The 23747-nt window shown below is 34.8% G+C and overlaps 1 protein-coding gene across 1 annotated transcript; it reads left to right on the forward strand.

Moving 5' to 3' along the window:
• Positions 1–4427: 4427 nt before the first annotated feature.
• LOC112620178 (zinc finger protein 91-like) lies at positions 4428–14920 on the forward strand. The gene is given in 4 exon segments (XM_025378443.1): positions 4428–4461; positions 4970–5065; positions 6910–7917; positions 7920–14920. Coding segments are annotated over 4 exon segments (3006 nt in total). The 3' UTR covers positions 9788–14920.
• Positions 14921–23747: the final 8827 nt, after the last annotated feature.

Consider the following 23747-nt stretch of genomic DNA (forward strand, 5'->3'; position numbering starts at 1 on the left):
GTGCACACAATTTTCTGAAACCCAAAAGCAGATAAATAGAAAAAAATGTATGAATCTTAATTTTTAAATTTTTATTAAAACCAGTGCTTGCAGAGATATTCCATTTAGCAAACTGTTTTCTATTCCTGCAGATGCAGTAGTTGCTCCACAAGTCACAAAAAATAAATATAAACACAATAAAAATTTATTTAAGCTACATTAAACTTTTTCTTTCTGTATCCTTCTCCTCTGTCTGTATTTAGCTTTTATTCTGTACATTTTTAAATAAAATCAGTGACAGAGAAACAGAACAAACAAAAATGCTGCACTTTTAATGTAAATCCTGAGAATTATTAAACATTTAGTACCAGCTCCCAAGGTGTTGTGAGGATTAAATCACATGTGTAATTCCCAGTAAAGTGCTCTGTAATATCCTCTTCAGCACACAGTACCTGCTTTATAAGCATTGCATTAGTACATGTGAAAATGTTTTTCAAATGCAGATTTATTCAGATACGGCTGCCTTCTGTTTGTTCTGTAAACTTTAGAGCCAGCAAAGAATATGAAAGTTGATTGTCTTCATTTGTCCTAGAAGTATTTGTGTCGTGACAAGAATGCTGAGTGTAAGGGACTGTGCTGTGCCTGTTTTCTCTAACTAATGCTAATAACGAGCCCAGGAGGAGCATTCACAGGGGACTTGTTTGAAACACCCATTCATGAACCCTTTCCAAACCTGCAGAATCTCATTACATAGAGTGGGGCCAAAATCAGCAAGTGATTTATAAGCTCAATGCTTGGAAGGCAATGCTTAGCTAAGTGGTTATTAGCCCAGGCTTCTAATTAGGATTACATGACCAATTTGCAGAAATTTCTTTACTCGTGCCCTTTCCACATGTTTATTACTCTGGGTGGAAGCATCCATGTTGTTTTAGTTAAGTTTCTCATGTGACTCCAAGGTGAAGACAGAATCAGGTATGAGTTGTTCAAGATACATTCATGTGAATTGAGTTGCGTTTTGTTTTGTTTTTTGAGACCCACTCTTGCTCTGTCACCCAGGCTGGAGTGCAGTGGCATGATCTTTGCTCACTTCAACCTTCACCTCCCAGGTGCAAGTGATTCTCCTGCCTCAGCCTTTGAAGTACCTGGGACTGCAGGCATTTACCACAACACCCTGCTAATTTTTTGTTGTTGTTAGAGATAGGGTTTCACCATGTTGGCCAGGCTGGTCTTGAACTCCTGGCCTCAAGTGATCCACTCGCCTCTGCCTCCCAAAGTGCTGGAATTAGAGTTGTCAGCCACTGTGCCCAGCCTGAAAGTTAAGTTTTCTTTTGCAATAAAGGGTGGTCACAGGGCTGTACCTATTTGGATTTGTTAGGAAGAGGGCAGTGTGGCCCATATTTCCATTACCGTAGCAGAAATTACTGGTGTCTGTGGCAGTGGAGGGCACATTAGGACAGGAACAGGGAAATTTACTTTTTTTTTTTTTTTTTTTTTAAGATAGAATCTCATTTTGTTGCCCAGGTTGGAGTGCAGTGGCGTGATCTCTGCTCACTGCAAGCTCCACCTCCTGGTTTCATGGCATTCTCCTGCCTCAGCCTCCAGAGTAGCTGGGACTCCGCCACCACACCTAGCTAATTTTTGTATTTTTACTAGAGATGGGGTTTCACCATGTTAGCCAGGATGGTCTCGATCTCCTGACCTCGTGATCTGCCCGCCTCGGCCTCCCAAAGTGCTGGGATTATAGGCGTGAGCCACCATACCTGATCGGAAACTTACGTTTTTATTTCCATGGAGCAGATTATATTTCCTGAATTTCTTCTGTTATAAAGGACAAAAATGGGTGGACTTTTTCTGCAGGTCTTGATCCTTCTGCCTGTGGGTGTGGTGGTAGCAAGTAAACAGGTGGTGCTGACACCTTTAAAAGCATATTCCCAACATGCAGGTGTAATTTGTCCATAGAATCTCATCTTAAAAGGAATCCCAGAGAAAGAGGAGAAAGAGGAAAAAATGGCCCTTTTTTTTTTTTAGCTTAACGTGTCTCAGATCGAGAGCTGTGTCCACTCTGCCTCCTGGGATGCCATGCGTTTAGTTCTTGCAAACCTTTACTTCTCTAATTGTGTTGTTTCTCCCTAATGAGTTTGTTTTAACTACTTTTTAAAATTCTTGTGGTAGTCAAGGGTCCCTGAAAAATGTTTTTTCCTACGTACCAGAGGCTTCTCTACATCTCTACGTCATGGCTCTTTATATGCTATGTAGAAATCTCATTATGAGTTTATAATCTGCAACATGAAAAATGTTCCCTCTGTGGCTGCTGAACATGGGAAGGTGTGACTACTCAAGATTCCTATTGGGGAAAAGCTGGGGTCTTTAGTAAAGAAGGAGAACATGTAATGTTGAGGTTCCATCTCTGTTCTCCATTAGCTCTATGCAGAACACGATTAACAAAATGTTCTTTCAAACAGAATGGCATTTATTACTCAGAAAGTTCTGTAACAAATTATTAGGAGATGGATACCTGCTCTTTAGGGCGCTAAAGAAAGATTACTTAAAATCACTATTAAAAATTACAGAACATGCGAATTATCTGTATCTTGAAGTTCTCATAAAATTAATTTTTTTGTGGTTAAATTCAAACTCTAATTTACTTTTGAGATCAGTATCACAGCAGTGATGCTGCATTTTTCTGTGTGCATCAGCACATTACAAAAATTTGTCCTAGTGCAGTTGATGTTAATGATTCACTTGGTTAAAGAGCTCTTGGACAGATTTCTTTACTATAATTATTTTTCTCTTCATTATGAAGTATCTTTATGCTGCTGATGTGCATAAACCATAACATTTAATCTGGCAGCTGCCTTTCTTAGGTTTTCTGTGCATGTATCTGCCTTAGGAAAATGAAAACTGTCATCCCTTTTTACAGGCCAGAGAAACTGGGAAAACATGGGCTCATCCACTTACTGGATATTTGACAGTAAGTGGGCCAAAAACATTGACATTACTGTTGAACTTGTTAGAAATTTAGAATATCAAACGATTCCAGATCTTCTGAAAAGATAATCTGCATTAACAAGATCTCAAGTTTATCGTACACATTAAAACTTGTGAGGTACCTTTTTTTTTTTTTTTTTTGAGACGGAGTCTCACCCTGTTGCCCAGGCTGGAGTGCAGTGGCCTGATCTCAGCTCACTGCAAGCTCCGCCTCCCGGGTTTAGGCCATTCTCCTGCCTCAGCCTCCCAAGTAGCTGGGACTACAGGCACCCACCACCTCGCCCAGCTAGTATTTTTAATTTTTTAGTAGAGATGGGGTTTCACCGTGTTAGCCAGGATGGTCTCGATCTCCTGACCTCGTGATCCACCCGTCTCGGCCTCCCAAAGTGCTGGGATTATAGGCTTGAGCCAGTGCGCCCAGCCATGAGGCACCTTTTAACTCAACATGTCTTTTTCATCTCAAAAATATACACAACTCATTCTGTATGATGCAGATATAGCATTTAAAAATAGATATGTGAAAGGACACAAAGATAGATGTGTACCCGCCCCCCCCGCTACACCCTTTGTTCTGCTCTCTAATCTTTGCACATACCAGAGATTTCGTAAGTTCTGTGAGTACCTGTTTTTCTGCACGTACCAGAGATTTTGTTTTGCACATACCAGAGATTTCGTAAGTTCTGTGAGTACCTGTTTTTCTGCACGTACCAGAGATTTTGTAAATTCTGAGGCAAGGTCACAAGACGTGTTTAAGTAAGATAAACTCTTGGTGCCATAAACCTGCTCTCACGCCTCAAAGGTTGAACCGAAATATCAGAAATGGCGGGAACCAATCATGGTTAGCCAAATCGCCTTGTTCAAATACTAGCCAATCATATATCTGATTTGTATAATAACTCTATGCCCACTTTTCTTAGACTATATAACACTGCTCGGAGCTCAGTGGGGGAGCTCTCCTGCCCGTCTCGTTTCGTGAGCGAGGGAGAGTTCCAGGTTCGAACCTGTAATAAAGATCCTTGCTGCTTAGCTTTGACTCTGGACTCTGGTGGTCTTCTTTGGGGAATAAACGGTCTGGGCATAACATATGTTTGTGTTTATGCCCTAATTTATACTCTATTAACCGGAAAAGTACCATATATACACACATGTTGTGGCTCTTATGCCACTTTCTTTTCTCAGGGTTAGATAATACATTAGAAAATATTTCTATGTTAAGAATTATTTTAGGGATAATTTCATTCACTCCTGTAAGTCAGAACCAGTTTTCTTTACTGTCTTATTTTACCTTGAAATTTAAAATTACGCCCATGGTCACTTGGCAAATATATGTGATTTTGTGTGTGTGTGTGTGTTTTTGTGTTTTTCAGGGACCATTGACGTTTATGGATGTGGCCATAGAATTCTCTTTGGAGGAGTGGCAGTGCCTGGACAGTGCACAGCAGAGTTTATATAGGCATGTGATGTTAGAGAACTACAGAAACCTGGTTTTCTTGGGTGAGGGTAACTTCGATACACATTTTCTAATATATCCTAAAGGTTTTATTTCTCTTTTTTCTAGAATGTTTTTTGGTGATTTATGCTTTGCATAAATGAGTTTTGGATCCCTGTTTTCAAAAAAAATCTTTCAGATTTGTCATTGTAGAAAATAGTTTCTTCAAGATATTTCATCTTTACCATAACTTCCTGCATTCCTGAGCTGATCTTTATCATTCAGTCTTGATTAGTGGTAATTTTTGAAATTTATTGGCATAAAATATTTTTGCCCATACCTTAAAATCTAACTCCCAACACCAATTGTTTTGATTCAGTAGTACCAGGTAGTGAAATTAAGAAACTACAAATTTAAAATATTTTCTAAATCTTTAGAAATTTTTGTCATAAATTAGCATTTGGGGATTAATGTACTAGAATATTCTATTACATTCTCTTTACTGAGCACACTACTAGGTTGGTAATTGGATAATATGTGCAAGATTTATGTTATTTATTTTCAATAAAACAGGTATTGCTATCTGTAAGCCAGACCTGATTAGCTGTCTGGAGCAAGAAAAAGAGCCCTGGGATATGAAGAGACCTGAGATGGTAGCTAAACATTCAGGTAAGTGAGAGTGAATACACAGATGGCACAGAGAAGAGGTCAAAAGGCCAAGGAGAAGGCCACTGCTTAAAATGTGATTTGGTAAGCTGTGTTCCAAAGGAAATAGTTTCTGGAAAACCTGAGTTTTGTTTTGTTTTTTTTTTCTCTCGCATAGGACATTTTCTGTCTTGTTTTTCAGTTCTCTAAGGATTCCTTTTTCCCTTTAGTGATCTGTCTTCAGTTTCACAGTGAAAGCCAATGTCCTCTTCATGGGATATAAAAGACTGCACAATCTGACTGTTGTTGTTGTTGTTTTGGGGGATACACAAATGTGCATAATTTTGAGAAACTCTACGTTAAACAGTTTTTTAAATTCTTTTTGCATCAAGTCTGAAATGTGTGAATAGTGGTTTCTGTTCCATTGTTATTTGTTGTTGTTGTTGTTTATTTTTCTGTGTATTCCATTCTGTTTTTACTACTATGGTTTTGAAATATAGTTGCATATGTAAGACATACGCAGTGCCAGTATACATTTTCAGGATTTGGCTATTTTGGATTGGCTTTTTCTTTTTATTTGGCAAGACAGATTTGCTGCTGGTATTTGCTACAGCTATTTTCTTGAGGACTTTGACAATGTCACACAGTTCCCTTCTAGCCTTGCAAAATTTTCTTGAGAAATTCACTCATTACCTCATAAGACTATTCTTATAAATAACACATCATTTTTATCTTGAAACTCACAAGATTCTCTTGTCTGTGACTTTTAAAATTGTGCTTATATATGTTCTTATTGTAAATATCTTTGCATGTATCTAGTTTCTTTGTTAAGCTTTTTCATTTTTACATCATTTTTTCTTATAATATATCAGTTCCTTTTTTGTATTTTCTACCTTCACAATTTCTGTTTTTTGATATTTTTAGTATTTCTGTTATCCCAATTTTTCTGATTTTTAATAGTTGTCTGTGTTCCTATTTCATTCATGGAGTATTATTCAATTTATGTTAACTTTTTAAAATTAATTTTTTTAATGGTTGCTTTCTGAAAATTTTATAATATTTGATAGAGCTATGTTGCCCTAAAATTTTGTATACATTGTAATCTTTAATTTAAATTTGAACATTGAAAACAAGCTACCTATCACAGTGTCTATAATGTAGCTTTGTCCTGGCAACGTCTGAAACCGTTTGTCTTAGCTAGAGATCCTGAGAGTCTTTCAAATACGTTCTTAGGATGTGTCTTGTCTGAAATGTTCTAGTTGTTTTTTAGTTAAAAGACTTTATTAATGTTTCTTCTTAATAGTCATCACTTGCTACAACTGTTCTCTGTCTGTAGTATAGTCTCTTTCCTGCTGTAACATTTACCTTTGATCTCAGCAGACTCAAAATGTCATTCCAAAGTATACCACTGTTAATTTTTGCACTTTATGTTGTAGGAGACAGAAACCAGTGTCAGCAAAAGCTCCTAATAAAGTCAGAAATAAAGATGTGGGTGTGTTATTTTTCTTGTCTTTTGAAAAAGAAAGCAAAAGTTGGTCATTTACTTCTAAAGACACTATGTTATATTGAGAAACAGAAAGAACTGTGTTGGGTAAATGTAACAGACTTTTCTTTTCCTTTGATGTAACTTTTGGCATTGTGCTAACCTGGAACACTACACACACTTAACTCATTTATAAATTTTCCACAAATGCATTTTGGTCAGTATGCTTTTGTTACATTTATGTGCCTATGAAGGAATTCAAACCTGTGGTATTTTGCTATGCCATCTTGCTTATGTAGTTTGTGTAACTTTATGGGTTAGATTTGTAAAGTATATTCATCTGAGTTGAGCAAGTGAAGTAATTTTTTATTTTTATTTCTTTCAGTTATGTTTTATTATTTTGTCCAACACCTTTGGCCAGAGCAGAATGTAAGAGATTCTTTCCAAAAAGTGACCCTAAGAAGATACAGAAAATGTGGATATGAGAATTTAAAGTTAAGAAAAGGCTGTAAAAGTGTGGTTGAGTGTAAGCAGCACAAAGGAGATTATAGTGGACTTAACCAATGTTTGAAAACTACCTTGAGCAAAATATTTCAATGTGATAAATATGTAAAAGTTTTCCATAAAATTTCAAATTCAAATAGACACAAGATGAGGCATACTGAAGAGAAACCCTACAAATGTAAAGAATGTGGCAAAACATTTTGCATGCTTTCACACCTAACTCAACATAAAAGAATCCATATTAGAGTGAATTTCTACAAATATGAAGAATGTGGAAGAGCCTTTAACTGGTCCTCAACCCTTAATAAACATAAGAGAATTCATACGAGAGAAAAACCTTACAAATGTAAACAATGTGGCAAAGCCTTTAACCAGACCTCACACCTTGTTAGACATAAGAGAATTCATACTGAAGAGAAACCCTACAAATGTGAAGAATGTGGCAGAGCCTTTAACCAGTCATCAACTCTTACTACACATAATACGATTCATACTGGGGGAAAACCCTGCAAATGTGAGAAATGTGATAGAGCTTTTAAGCAAGCCTCAAAGCTTACTGAACATAAGTTAATTCATACTGGAGAGAAACCATACAAATGTAAAGAATGTGGCAAGGTTTTTAACCAGTTCTCAACCTTTAATACACATAAGATCATTCATATGGGAGAGAAACCTTATGAATGTGAAGAATGTGGCAAAGCTTTTAACTGATCCTCAAAACTTACTGAACATAAGTGCATTCATACTGGAGAGAAACTGTACAAATGTGAAGAATGTGGTAAAGCCTTTAACCAGTCCTCAACCCTTACTACACATAAGAGAATTCATAGTGGAGAGAAGCCCTACAAATGTGAAGAATGTGGCAAAGCTTTTAAACAATCTTCAAACCTTACCATAAAAAAATTCATACCGGAGAGAAACCCTACAAATGTGAGGAATGTGGCAAAGCATTTAACTGATTTTCAAACCTTACTGAACATAAGAAAATTCATACTGCAGAGAAATTCTACAAATGTGAAGAATGTGGCAAAGCTTTTAACCAACTCTCAAACCTTACTAGACATAAGCTAATTCATACTGGAGAGAAACCCTACAAATGTGGAGAATGTGGCAAAGCCTTTAACCAGTCCTCAGCCCTTAGTGCACATAAGATAATCCACACTGGAGAGAATCCCTACAAATGTAGAGAATCTGGCAAAGTTTTCCACCTATCCTCAAAACTTAGTACACATAAGAAAATTCATACTGGAGAGAAACTCTACAAATGTGAAGAATGTGGCAAAGCCTTTAACCGATCTTCAACCCTTATTGGACATAAGATAATTCATACTGGAGAGAAACCCTACAAATGTGAAGAATCTGGCAAAGCTTTTAACCTGTCCTCCAACCTTACTGCACATAAAAAAATTCGTCTTGGAGAGAAACCCTACAAGTGTGAAGAATGTGGCAAAGCTTTTAACTGATCTTCAACACTTACTACACATAAGATAATTCATACTGAAGAGAAACAGTACAAATGTGATGAATGTGGCAAAGCTTTTACCCGATCCTCAAAACTCATTGAACATAAGAAAATTCATACTGGAGAGAAACCTTACAAGTGTGAAGAATGTGGCAAAACTTCTAATAATTTCTCAACTTTTACTAAACATAAGATGATTCATACTGGAGAGAAGCTATACAAAGGTGATGAATGTGACAAAGCTTTTACCCGATCTTTGACCCTTACTACACATAAGATAATTCATACTGGAGAGAAACCCTACAAATGTGAAGAATGTGGCAAAGCTTTTAATCGATCATCAAACCTTACTGAACATAAAAAAATTCATACTGGAGAAAAATCCTACAAATGTGAAGAATGTGGCAAAGCTTTTAACCGATCTTCAAACCTTACTAAACATAAGAAAATTCATACTGGAGAGAAACCCTACAAATGTGAAGAATGTGGAAAAGCTTTTAACCAGTTCTCAACCCGTACTACACATAAAATAATTCATACTGGAGAGAAACCATATAAATGTGAAGAATGTGGCAAAACTTTCAACTTATACGTAAACCTTAATACACATAAGAAAATTCATACTGGAGAGAAACCCTGCAAGTGTGAAGAATGTGGCAAAGCTTTTAACCAAGTGTCAACTCTTACTATAGACAAAAGAATTCATACAGTAGAGAAACCTTACAAATGTGAAGAATGTGGCAAAACTTTCAGTCAATCCTCAAAACTTACTACACATAAGAAAATTCATACAGGAGAGAAACCTTACAAATGTGAAAAATGTGGTAAAGCTTTTAACCAGTCTTCAACCCTTTCTACACATAAAATAATTCACACTGGAGAGAAATGCTACAAATGTGAAGAATGTGGCAAAGTTTTTAACAGATCTTCAAACCTTACAGAACATAAAAAAATTCATACAGGAGAGAAATCCTACAAATGTGAAGAATGTGGCAAGGCCTTTAACTGGTCCTCAACTCTTACTAAGCATAAGGTAATTCATACTGGAGAGAAACCCTACAAATGTAAAGAATGTGGTAAAGCTTTTAAACAGTTCTCACACCTTGCTGTACATAAGATAATTCATACTGGAGAGAAACTCTACAAATGTGAAGAATGTGGCAAAGCTTTTAACTTATCCTCAAACCTTACTGCACATAAGAAAAATCATACTGGAGCAAAACCCTACAAATGTGAAGAATATGGCAAAGCTAACCTATCCTCAACCCTTACTCCACGTAAGACAATTCATACTTGAGAGAAACCCTGCAAATGTGAACAATGTGGCAATGCTTTTAACTAAATCTCAAACTTTACTAAACGTAAGAAAATTAATACTGGAAACTTTACAAACCTAAAAGATGAGACAATGATTTTGAAAACACCTTCAAACTTTTCTAACCATAAAAGCAATCATACTGGTGAGAAATCCTAAAAATGTGAAGAATGTGACAAAGCCTTTAAATGGTTGTCACACTTGATTATAAGGAAGATAATTTATACTGGAGAAAACTCCCAGAAGTGCGAAGAATGTGGTAAAAATTTTAATTAATTTTCACACCTTATTGCACAGGAAAGCCCTTCAGAAAAATTGTACAAATATAAATGTGGAAAAGCCATTAATACCTGGTTACATCTTACTCAACATTAGAGAGTTGTTGCTTAATAAAAGCATTATAAATGCAGTTAGTGTAAAAAACTCAGAAAACAAAAACTTTCTTTTTTAGATGGAGTCTTGCTCTGTCACCCAGGCTGGAATGCAGTGATGTGATCTTGGCTTACTGCAACCTCTGCCTCCCAGGTTCAAGCAATTCTCCTGCCTTAGCCTCCAGAGTAGCTGAGACTACAGGCGCACACCAACCACGTTTGGCTAATTGTTTTTATTTTTAGTACAGACTGACTGTCACCATGTGGGCCACCCTGGTCTTGAACTCCTGACCTCAAATGATCAACCTGCCTCTGCCTCCCAAATTGCTGGGATTATAGGTGTGAGTTGCTGTGCCTGACAAATATAAGCCTTTAAAGAGATATAAGCAGTTTGAAGACAAACATTAGGAACATAAAGAGGGTTGTAGTGTCTTTACTTGTATCACAGATTTTGTTGTACACATTATGTACTACAGGAAAATCCTGAAGCAGTGATCAAATTTTGATTAACATCAGGGAGTTTATATTGGAGAAAAACTGCAAATGTAATATATTTGGAAAAACATTTTTTCAGGAACTACTGCTTAGAAAACACCAGGGGACTCATACTAAAATATATTTTTGAAGATGCAGTAAGTATAAAATAAATTTAATGCAAAATTAACTGGATGTAAATATCAGAGAATTCACAGTAGAAATATCTAAGGCACTGACACTTCAGACATTGCACTTAATCAGTGTGCTGAGTACAGAAAATGCTCCAAAATTAAAGTTGATAGATAAATTATTTGTATATAACTTTAAAAGAGGTAGAAATATTTTTAGTTATAATTACATTTAAAGTATACTTTTTTCTTTGAAAAAATTACAGAATTTTTAAAAAGTGAGTGATGTAATTCAACTCAAATTACTTCATGCTCTTCATTCCTATTGTATTCACATGTAAAAGCATGTGATCAATTGTTGCTTCATCAAAGACATGAGACATTCTTTTTTGTTAGGTGGGCATTATTTTTGACCTTTCCTATGGAAAAGTAAAGACATTACAATGTAGGATGCATGATAAAAATCTAAGTGGACAGGCACTTTGTGTTTAATTTATAATATTGATTGATATATGAGGGAGGTGTTCAGAGGAATATTCTTCTGCATTCTACTGAAAATATCTTTTGTTTTAGTTAAAATTAAATTAAAATTAGTAGTATATCATTTTACTAATTGTATTTCTATGTAATAAAATGCAGCACATTTAAAAAATTTTAGATTATTGTGAAGTTAATTTTTTAATTAAACTTTTTTTTAACGTGTTAAGACCATTGTGCATTCAATGAAGTGTTATTACGCCACTAACTTTAACCTATCCCACCTTACTCAAGGGTGTAGGTAAAAGATAGTGACATTGTACTGTTTAATAACATAGTGGACTAACATCTCTAATAATTTCTCTTGCCAGTGACTTTAAACTAAAGAACTTAATTAAAGAACATTGTTCCCATAGGTTAAATTTTTATTCTTTTTTCTTATTTAAACATATTTTTCTTAAATTTTATGGGTACATAGTGTATGTGTATATTTATGCCATATATGGCATATTTTGATACAGGCATATAAATATATATTAATCACATTAGGGCAAATGAAGTACCCATCAACTCCAGCGTTTATCATTTGTATTACAAACCAATTCTATACTTCTAGTTACTTTAAAATGTACAAGTAAATTGCTGTTGACTATAGGGTCATTTTCATGGGCATAATAAAAATTATATACAAGTATAAATAAAATCCCGAGTCTTAAAATTCTGAGTTCTGCCTAAACATTTTTAAAATTTTGTTATGTATTTTTCTTTGAACATGTCTCTCTGCCTGCAAACATAACAGAATTTTAGTATTGGTTTACATAGAGTTAACTATACACATATGTTACCCTAAAAATAAACCTTAGGTGCCAGAAAATTATGGAGTGGTTTTGTGTGAGTGTGAGTTTGTACCTATTTTCAAAAGAAAAGAGCAATATTGGAACAAAACAAATATTTTAATAAAGTAATTTACTAGACCACTGAAAACTTCAAAAATGCTGAAAGTAAATATATACTCTGCTTTGTATTGAATTCATTACTTTCAAATCTTCTGACTTATGATTCAGAATCTCTCCATGCAAATGTTGTTTTTACTTGCCTCTTAGTCATGCTAGACCTATAATTTTCTTGTTTCTTACCATTTTTTTCTTTTATAGTTTATGAGGTATTTATTATGTGAGCTGTTCATGGATTGTAAGAATGATTTTTATAAAATTTAATACTGCACACAAGATAATTTTAGATGTATTTCCAAAATTGTTTATTAATTATATTGTATTTAGTTAGAACATTCCATTTGTTCTTTTAAATGGAGAATCCTATATAAGCCTATATTTCTTATTCTTTTCTCTTGTTATAATTGACGTAAGTTTATTTATTTACTGAGCCAGTTTGTTCAGGTAAGAACTAGGAATACTTCATAAGTTATGAGGATGTTTTTATATATAAATGTGGCAAACAAATATGACAGTGGTTGCTGTGTAACAGATGCTCCATAATAGGCTGTAAACATTCCTGCTGGAGTTAGTTTGTAACTTCAAGTCAGAGATGGAAAATACCAATAGTGAAGAAATAATATTGATTCTTCATGTGCAGATAACGCTTTTTTTCCATGCTGCAAAGCTAAATCTTGCTGAATTTAAAAAGAAATTTTGGTTCTTTTATTTCCTAATTACCTTTAGTTTCGTTTGTCTTATTATGTGACTTCTGTGTATTCATCACAGCCCTTCTTCTTTTTCTATGTGATGGCTCCACTTTTCTCACTGTTGTCTTCATGCCATGTCATTTTATATGGTACTTTGTAGGTTTTGATGAGAAAGTTGGTATTTTTAATGCACTCAAAAATCGCTTTTCACTGGAGAGTGCTTATCAATATAACTTTCTGATCAGTTAATTAAGATAAAAGGCATTCACTGTCCACAGGTGAGAGGATTAAATCAGTTAGCATTGTTTTTTTCTTTTCTGTTTGTAAAAGGAAAAACTTACTAAATTTTTAAACAGAGTTTCACTCTTGTTGCCCAGGCTGTAGTGCAAATATGTTGTGACAAATATAAAATTTGCTAGAAAATACATCTTAGAAATTAATTTATAAGAGAGCTAATGGTAAGTGAAGAATTTAAAATTTAATTTTCTATGATATAGCACAACATTCATTTCCATGCAGAATCTTTTATTTTTAAATGTGAAATTTAAAGGTTGCAAAATAATAAAATGACCTCTGTGGATTTGATATTTGGAATAATATTTCTTTTTTATATTGATATTACAATTTTGAGGAATTTTTCACTCATTTTTTTTTTAGTGGGTGAAGGTGAGTGTACAGTTTTTGTTCTTTGTCACCTAACTATAGTCAGCTTCTTGGTCATTTTCTCTAGAAAACTTTTGAAGATTATGGCAGCTTTTGGATTAAACATTTTCTGTTATATTTATGCAAATTTGTTTTTTGTGTTCACAAGGTGGCCAGTCATGAGACCATAAGCAACACCTGCCCTTTTAGTGTCTTTCATGCTATTACCATCTGTAATAAATAAATGTGTACTTATTCTGCACAACATGATGTTTGCAAGTATATGTTGTCAAATGCTTAATTCTAGGTAATTAAGGCTTTACCTAACATCACTAACATTTTTATGATCAGAGTATGTGACATTGTCAGCGTTTTTCAAAAACACAACTACATTGTTATGATCTGTAGTCACTATGTTGTACAAAAAGATCTCTTAAACTTATTCTTCCTATTCAACTATAATTATGTATTCTTTGACCAACATCTTTCAAAACCCCCCTTTTTTCTAAATACCTTGATGTCTGGTGGTCACCACTTTACTCTCTACTTTAATGGGATTAAGCTTTTAAGACTCCCTGTGTAAGTAAAATCATGAAAAATAATCTTTGTGCCTGGCTCATTTAGACAAATATAATGTCTTCCAGGTTAATTCATGTGATTGAAAATAATAGAAATTTCTTTTTTAAAGAAATAGTATTCCATTGTGTATATATACCACATTGTCTTTATTTACTCATAAATGTTGAACTGTTGGTTCTGTATTTTGGTAATTGTGAAGAGTGTTGCAAACAACGTAGAAGCAAATATGTTTCTTAATTCTGATTTCACTTGTTTCAGATATATATCAGTAAAATTGCTGTATTATATTGTGGTTTAACTTTAAATTCTTTGACAAATTTTCATTTTTCATAATGACTCTCCTTATTCACATTCAAACCAACAGTGTGCAAGCATTCCCTTTTCTTCATACTTTGACTAACCCTTTCTTTTCTTTTTAATAAGAGTAATTCTAACAGGAGTGAGTTGATAATCTCCTAGTTTTTCTTTTTGCTTTCCTGATAATAGTTGATATTGAGCATTTTTTATATATCTTGACCATTTGTCTTTTCTTGAAAAATATTTATTTAAGCCTTTTGCTCATTTTGATAGTTATTTGTCTTTTGTCTTATAGTCATTTAAGTGTTTTATATGTTTTTGTTATTAACCACTTGTCCTACGTATGATTTGCAAATATTTTCTCCCATTTTTTCCAGTTGTCTCATTTTGTTGATTTTGTCAGATTCCATGAAGCAGCTTTTTAATTTCAAGTAATCTAACGTATCTATTTTTCTTTTGATTTTGTTGGATTTTGAGGTTAAATAATAAAAGTCATGGCCTAAATCAATGTTATGGGCTTTCACTCTTTATTTTCTTTAGTAATTTCTGAGTTTTAAGCCTTACATTTAAATATCTAATTTTAGTTGATTTTTATATTTGGTGTGAGAAGAGGGTCTCATTTTGTTCCTCTGCATGTGGATATAAAGTTTTCTCAACCTCATTTGTTGAAGATGCTGTCCTTTTTTTGAAGAAATTGTAGAATAAGTTAGCTTAAATATGTGGATATATTTCTGATCTCTTTTCTGCTCCATTGACTTATGTGTCTGTTTTTATTCAAGTACCATACTGTTTTTGGTTATTATAATTAGTAGGATATTTCAAAGTCAGGTATAGTGATACCTTCAGCCTATTTTTATTTTTTTTATTTTCTGCTTGGTTGCTTTAGCTATTCAGGGTCTTTTGTGGTACCATATACATTTTAGATTGATTGATTGATTGATTGAGACAGAGTTTAACTCTTGTTGCCCAGGCTAGAGTGCAATGTCATGATCTTGGCTTACCACAACCTCTGCCTACCTGATTCAAGCAATTCTCCTGCCTCAGCCTCCTGAGTAGCCAGGATTACAGGCATGTGCCACCATGCCTGGCTAATTTTGTATTTTTACTAGAGACGGGGTTTCTCTATGTTGGTCAGGCTGGTCTCGAACTCCCAACCTCAGGTGATCCACCCACCTCAGTCTCCCAAAGTGTTGGAATTATAGGCTTGAGCCACCATGCCCTGCCAAATTTTAGATTTTTTAAAAAATTTCTATTAAGTGTGTAATTGGTATTTTGATAGAGTTTGCATTATATCTATAGATCATTTTGTGTAACACAGATATTTAGCAGTATTAATAAGGCCAATTCATGAATAAGTACTACTTTTCCATTTATTTATTATTTAATTTTTACTTGTATGTTCTTTAGGTTATAATGTATGGTGTTTTAACATTTTGATTAAATTTATTTCAAAGTATAGTTACTGCAGTTATTGTAGATGGGATTGTTTTTTAATTTCATTTTGAGATAATTTTTAATGTGTAAAGATGATACTATTTAATGTTGATTTTAAATTCTACAAGTTTAACAAATTTGTTTATTAGTTCTGGTGATTCTTAGTGAAGTGTTAGTCTTTTCTATACTTTATGTTATGTGCAAAGAGGGATAGTTTAACTTTTTGGTGTTTTCAGTCTGGATTCCTTTTATTTTATTCTCTAATTTCTCTGTCTTGAATATTTAGTACTACATTCAGCAAATCTGAAGAAAGTGGGCATCCTTGTCTTGTTCTAGCTCTTAGAGTGAAAACTTACAACCGTTTCCTGTTTAGTATGTTGTTAGCTTTGAATTTTTTGGTTATACATGGCATTTATTGGCTTGAGATGCATTTGTCCTGTACCTATTTTTTTTCAGAGATTTATCATGAGGAAATGTTGAATTTTTTGAAACTTTTATTCTGTATTTATTTAAATGTTAGAGTTGTGAAATCACAACTAATCCCATATAAATACAGAACATCCTCAGATACTACTATAAATATCTCTATGCATGCAAACTAGAAAATAAAAAAAAAAATAGATAAACTGTATACACACAATCTCCCAAGACTGAACCAGGAAGAAAGAGAAGTCTTGAACAGAGGAAAAATTTATGATAAAATTAAATTTATAATTTAAAAAAAACCCTACATAGTATAAAAAGCCCTGGATCAGATGAATTCGTAGCCAAATTCTACCACATATACAAAGTTGAGCTTGTACCAATCCTTCCTAAGTCGTTATATGAAATCAGTATTATCTGGATACCAAAATTTAGTTAAGATGGCAAAAAAATCTATAGTTCAATATACCTGATGAACATTGAAACAAAAATCTTTCATGAAATACTAACAAGCTGAGTTCACAAACAAATCAAAAAGTTATTTTGCCATAATCATGTGAGTTTTATTTCATGAAAGCAAGGGTGTTTATCATATGCAAGTCAATAAGTGTGACTCACCACATAAAGACAATTAAAAGGATTAAACCATATAATTATTACAATGGATGTGGAAAAATCATTAAGAGAAATTTAATGCTCATTCATAAAAATATTCTCAACACACAAGGCATTGAAAAAACATACCTCACAATAATAAGAGTCATCTATGACAAATCCTCAGCCAACATTATACTGAACAGGCAAAAGCTTGATGCATTCTACGAATAAAAATAACTACGTCCACTCTAAATATTCCCATTTAATATAGTTCTGGAAGTCCTAGCCCAGAGCAATCCAACAAGATAAAGAAAAAAGAAAAAGGCATCCAAATAAGAAAAGAGGAAGTCAAATTATCTTCACTGATGATATAATTCTCTACTTGAAAAACGTTAAAGATTTCTCCCAAGGACTCCCAAGCCTGAAAAATGACTTCAGGAAAGTGTCAGGATACAAAATCAATGTACACAGATGAATGACATTTCTGTACACCCTGAATAACATTCAACACTTGAATAACATTTAAGCAGAGAACAAAATCAAGAACACAGCTCTATTTAAAATAGCCACAAATAAAAAATAATATACCTAGGAATGGATTGAGTCAAGGAGGTACAATATCTGTAGAAGGAGAACTACAAAACACTGCTGAAAGATATCAGGGACAACACATGAAAATGGAAAAATTCCATGCTCATAGATTTGAAGAATCAATATAATAAAAATGTCCATGATGCCTAAAGCAACTTGTAAATTAAATGCTCTTTCTGTCAAACTATCAATGCAGTTTTTTGTAGAATTAAAAAATGGTTTTAAATTCATATTGAAGAATAAAAGAGCCCAAATAGCCCAGGCATCTTTAAACAAAATGAATAAACCTGGAAGCCTCACATTACCTGACTTCAAACTGTACTACAAGCTACAGTAACCAATATAGCATGGTTCTGCTACACAAATAAACATGTAGACCAATGGAACAGAAGAGAGAGACTTGAAATAAAGTTACACTCCTAAAACCAACTTATTTTTGACAAAGTCAACAAAAATAAAGGGGAAATAACTTTCCATCTAATAAATGATACTGATAAATAGTGGACTATATGGTTAGTCATCTGCAGAAGAAAAAAACTGAACCGCTACCTCTCACCATGTGAAAAATGTAACGCAAGATAGATTAAAAACGGAATGTGAAGCTTCAAGCTATGAAAATCCTAGATGAACACCTAGAAAGTACTCTTGTAGATAGTGGCCTCTGAAAAGAATTTGAGACTAACACCTTAAAAGTAAATGCAACAAAAATAAAAATTGACACCTAATTAAACTAGACCTCCTGCACAGCAAAAGAAATTTGACAAAGTAAATGGACAACCTACAGCATGGAAAAAAATATTTGCAAACTGCATACAACAAAAAATTAATATATTAAATCTTTAAGAAATGTAATAGGATAAAAGCACAGAATATATCAATAGATACTTCTCAAAGGAAGACATAGAAGCTGCCAAGAAACATGCAAAAAATTGCCCAGTATCCCAAGCCATTAAAGAGATTAAATCAAAATGACAATGTGATACCATCTCACACCAGTTACAATGTTATTAAACAGTAAAAAAAAAAAATAAATAAATAACATGTGAAGAAGAGGGAATGTTTACACACTCGTTGTGAGAATGCAAATTAATTCAGCCTTTTGTTGATTAATTCAGCCTTTTGTTGAAGCCTCTCCTTCAATAAAAGATGCCATGAATTTCAAGTTATTATGCTGACACATATATTGTCCCTAGAAGCGTTCTGGTTTGTTTGCAATCAAGGTGCAGCATTTCTGGCTTCCCTTGTGCTGCTTTGTTTGTGTGAAATAGGAAGGCAGGAAATAAAACCAAGCAAACCATGACATTTCTATTTTCTACAGCCACAATATTTGAATTCTAGTGTTATGTCGACTAGAAATAATGTATTTCAAAACTGAGAAAAAGAAATTGATACTTTATCTTTTTAATTGTTTTTATAGATTATAAAAATTTATAGTTTCTGAGTTATATAAGTTAAACAACCTGAACATGCAGATACCTAAAAGTTTTACCTAGATAACATTATTAATATTTTAATAGGTTATGATTGTGAGTCACAGTTGCCCCATTGAGTTTACTGGAAAGCAGTTATTTATCTTCTAAGAGTATATAGAGAATAGGCTTTCATAATCCTAAACAAAGAGATCTTTTAAAATTAGCACTATATTTAGATTTGAATAAAATTCATATTCATAGGTTTATAGTAACAGAAATTTTAATATATTTTCTAATAGAAAAAAGTCAATAGAAATAAGTTATTCAAATGAGTTTTTAAAAACTTCACGTGTTCATTAAATAACATTTAAAATTACATTGTAAGTGACTGATTAGTAATTCCAATCTATTTCTTAATTTTTGTATAAGGTGTAAGGAAGGAATCCAGCTTCAGCTTTCTACATATGGCTAGCCAGTTCTCCCAGCACCATTTATTAAATAGGGAATCTTTTCCCCATTTCTTGTTTTTGTCAGGTTTGTCAAAGATCAGATGGTTGTAGATGTGTAGTATTAATTCAGAGGGCTCTATTCTGTTCCATTGGTCTGTATCTCTGTTTTGGTACCAGTACCATGCTGTTTTGGTTGCTGTACCCTTGTAGTATAGTTTGAAGTCAGGTAGTGTGATGCCTCCAGCTTTGTTCTTTTTGCTTAGGATTGTCTTGGCAATGTGGGCTCTTTTTTGGTTCCATATGAACTTTAAAGTAGTTTTTTTCCAATTCTGTGAAGAAAGTCATTGGTAGCTTGATAGGGATGACACTGAATCTCTAAATTACCTTGGGTAGTATGGCCATTTTCAAGATGTTGATTCTTCCTATCGATGAGCATGGAATGTTCTTCCATTTGTTTGTGTCCTCTTTTATTTCACTGAGCAGTGGTTTGTAGTTCTCCTTGAAGAGGTCCTTTACATCCCTTGTAAGTTGGATTCCTAGGTATTTTATTCTCTTTGAAGCAATTATGAAAGGGAGTTCACTCATGATTTGACTCTCTGTTTGTCTGTTATTGGTGTATAGGAATGCTTGTGATTTTTGTGCATTGATTTTGTATCCTGAGACTTTGCTGAAGTTGCTTATCAGCTTAAGGAGATTTTGGGCTGAGACAATGGGGTTTTCTAAATATACAATCATGTCATCTGCAAACAGGGACCATTTGACTTCCTCTTTTCCTAACTGAATACCCTTTATTTCTTTCTCCTGCCTGATTTCCCTGGCCGGAACTTCCAGCACTATGTTGAATAGGAGTGGTGAGAGAGGGCCTCCCTGTCTTGTGCCAGTTTTCGAAGGGAATGCTTCCAGTTTTCGCCCATTCAGTATGATATTGGCTGTGGGTTTGTCATAAATAGCTCTTATTATTTTGAGATATGTTCCATCAATACCTAATTTCTGGAGGGCTGTTGAATTTTGTCAAAGGCCTTTTCTGCATCTATTGAGATAATCATGTGGTTTTGTCTTTGGTTCTGTTTATATGCTGGATTACATTTATTGATTTGCACATGTTGAACCAGCTTTGCATCCCAGGGATGAATCTCACACAATCGTGGTGGATAAGCTTTTTGATGTGCTGCTGGATTCAGTTTGCCTGTATTTTATTGAAGATTTTTGCATCAATGTTCATCAGGGATATTGGTCTAAAATTCTCTTTTTTTGTTGTGTCTCTGCCAGGCTTTGGTATCAGGACAATGTTGGCCTCATAACATGAGTTAGGGAGGATTCCCTCTTTTTCTATTGATTGGAATAGTTTCAGAAGGAATAATACCAGCTCCTTCTTGTACCTCTGGTAGAATTTGGCTGTGAATCCATCTGGTCCTGGACTTTTTTTGGTTGGTAGGCTATTAATTATTGCCTCGATTTCATAGCCTGTTACTGGTCTATTCAGGGATTCAACTTTTTCCTGGTTTAGTCTTGGGAAAGTGTGAGGGTCCAGGAAATTATCCATTTCTTCTAAGTTTTCTAGTTTATTTGCATAGAGGTGTTTATAGTATTCTCTGATGGTAGTTTGTATTTCTGTGGGGTCGGTGGTGATATCCCCTTTATCATGTTTTATTGCATCTACTTGATTCTTCTCTTTTCTTCTGCATTAGTCTTGCTAGCGGTCTATCAATTTTGTTGATCTTTTCAAAAACCAGCTCCTGGATTCATTGATTTTTTGGAGGGTTTTTTGTGTCTCTATCTCCTTCAGTTCTGCTCTGATCTTAGTTATTTCTTGCCTTCTGCTAGCTTTTGAATGTGTTTGCTCTTGCTTCTCTAGTTCTTTTAATTGTGATGTTAGGGTGTCAATTTTAGATCTTTCCAGCTTTCTCTTGTGGACATTCAGTGCTATAAATTTCCCTCTATACACTGCTTTAAATGTGTCCCAGAGATTCTGGTATGTTGAGTTTGTTCTCATTGGTTTCAAAGAACATCTTTATTTCTGCCTTCATTTCATTATGTACCCAGTAGTCATTCAGGAGCAGGTTGTTCAGTTTCCATGTAGTTGAGAGGTTTTGATTGAGTTTCTTAATCCTGAGTTCTAGTTGATTGCACTGTGATCTGAGAGACAGTTTTTTATAATTTGTGTTCTTTTACATTTGCTGAGGAGTGCTTTACTTCCACCTATGTGGTCAATTTTGGAATAAGTGTGATGTGGTGCTGAGAAGAATGTATATTCTGTTGATTTGGAGTGGAGAGTTCTGTAGATGTCTATTAGGTCTGCTTGGTGCAGAGCTGAGTTCAATTCCTGGATATCCTGTTAACTTTCTGTCTCATTGATCTGTCTAATGTTGACAGTGGGGTGTTAAAGTCTCCCATTATTATTGTGTGGGAGTCTAAGTCTCTTTGTAGGTCTCTAAGGACTTGCTTTATGAATCTGGGTGATCCTGTATTGGGTGTATATATATTTAGGATAGTTAGCTCTTCTTGTTGAATTGATCCCTTTACCATTAAGTAATGGCCTTCTTTGTCTCTTTTGATCTTTGTTGATTTAAAGTCTGTTTTATCAGAGAGTAGGATTGCATCCCCCTACCTTTTTTTTTTTTTTTTTTTTTCCATTTGCTTAGTAGATCTTCCTCTATCCTTTTATTTTGAGCCTATGTTTTCTCTGCACATGAGATGGGTCTCCTGAATACAGCACACTGATGGGTCTTGACTCTTTATTCAATTTGCCAGTATGTGTCTTTCAATTGGAGCATTTAGCCCATTTACATTTAAGGTTAATATTATTGTGTGAATTCGATCCTGTCATTTGATGTTAGCTGTTTATTTTGCTCATTAGTTGATGCAGTTTCTTCCTAGCATCGATGGTCTTTACAGTTTGGCATGTTTTTGCAGTGACTAGTACCGGTTATTCCTTTCCATGTTTAGTGCTTCCTTCAGGAGCTCTTGTAAGGCAGGCCTGGTGGTGACAAAGTCTCTCAGCATTTTCTTGTCTGTAAAGGATTTTATTTCTCCTTCATTTATGAAGCTTAGTTTGGCTGGATATGAAATTGTGGGTTGAAAATTCTTTTCTTTAAGAATGTTGAATATTGGCCCCCACTCTCTTCTGGCTTGTAGAGTTTCTGCTGAGAAATCTGCTGTTAGTCTGATGGGCTTCCCTTTGTGGGTAACCCGACCTTTCTCTCTGGCTGCCCTTAACATTTTTTCCTTCATTTCAACTTTGGTGAATCTGACAATTATGTATCTGGGAGTTGCTTTTCTCAAGGAGTATCTTTGTGACGTTCTCTGTCTTTCCTGAATTTGAATGTTGGCCTGCCTTACTAGGTTGGGGAAGTTCTCCTGGATAATATCCCGAAGAGTGTTTTCCAACTTGGTTTCATTCTCCCCATCTCTTTCAGGTACACCAATCAGATGTAGATTTGGTCTTTTCACATAATCCCTTATTTCTTGGAGGCTTTGTTAATTTCTTTTTACTCTTTTCTATAAACTTCTCTTCTCGCTTCATTTCATTCATTTGATCTTCAATCACTGATTCCCTTTCCTCTAGTTGATCTCATCAGCTACTGAAGCTTGTGCATTCATCACATAATTCTCACGCCATGGTTTTGAGCTCCATGAGGTCATTTAAGGACTTCTCTACACTGGTTATTCTAGTTAGCCATTCATCTAATCTTTTTTCCAGGTTTTTGGCTTCTTTGTGATGAGTTCCAACTTCCTCCTTTAGCTTGGAGAAGTTTGATCATCTGAAGCCTTCTTCTCTCAACTTTTCAAAGTCATTCTCCATCCAGCTTTGTTCCATTGCTGGCGAGGAGCTGCGTTCCTTTGGAGGGGGAGAGGCGCTCTGATTTTTAGAATTTTCAGCTTTTCTGCTCTGTTTTTTCCCCATCTTTGTGGTTTTATCTACCTTTGGTCTTTGATGATGGTGATATATGGATGGGGTTTTGGTGTGGATGTCCTTTCTGCTTGTTAGTTTTCCTTCTAACAGTCAGGACCCTCAGCTGTAGGTCTTGGAGTTTGCTGGAGGTCCACTCCAGACCCTGTTTGCCTGGGTTTCAGCAGCGGAGGCTGCAGAACAGCGAATATTGCTGAACAGCAAATGTTGCTGCCTGATCGTTCCTCTGTAAGGAAGCTTCATCTCAGAGGGTACCAGTCCATGTGAGGTGTCAGTCTACCCCTACTGGGGGGTACCTTCCAGTTAGGCTACTCAGGGGTCAGGGACCCACTTGAGGAGGCAGTCTGTCCATTCTCAGATCTCAAACTCTGTGCTGGGAGAACCACTACTCTCTTCAAAGCTGTCAGACAGGGACATTTAAGCCTGCAGAGGTTTCTGCTGCCTTTTGTTCAGCTATGCCCTGCCCCCAGAGGTTTAGTCTAGAGAGGCTGGCAGGCCTCCTAGAGCTGCAGT

Source organism: Theropithecus gelada, chromosome 3, assembly GCF_003255815.1.
Source record: "Theropithecus gelada isolate Dixy chromosome 3, Tgel_1.0, whole genome shotgun sequence".
Lineage (NCBI taxonomy): Eukaryota > Metazoa > Chordata > Mammalia > Primates > Cercopithecidae > Theropithecus > Theropithecus gelada.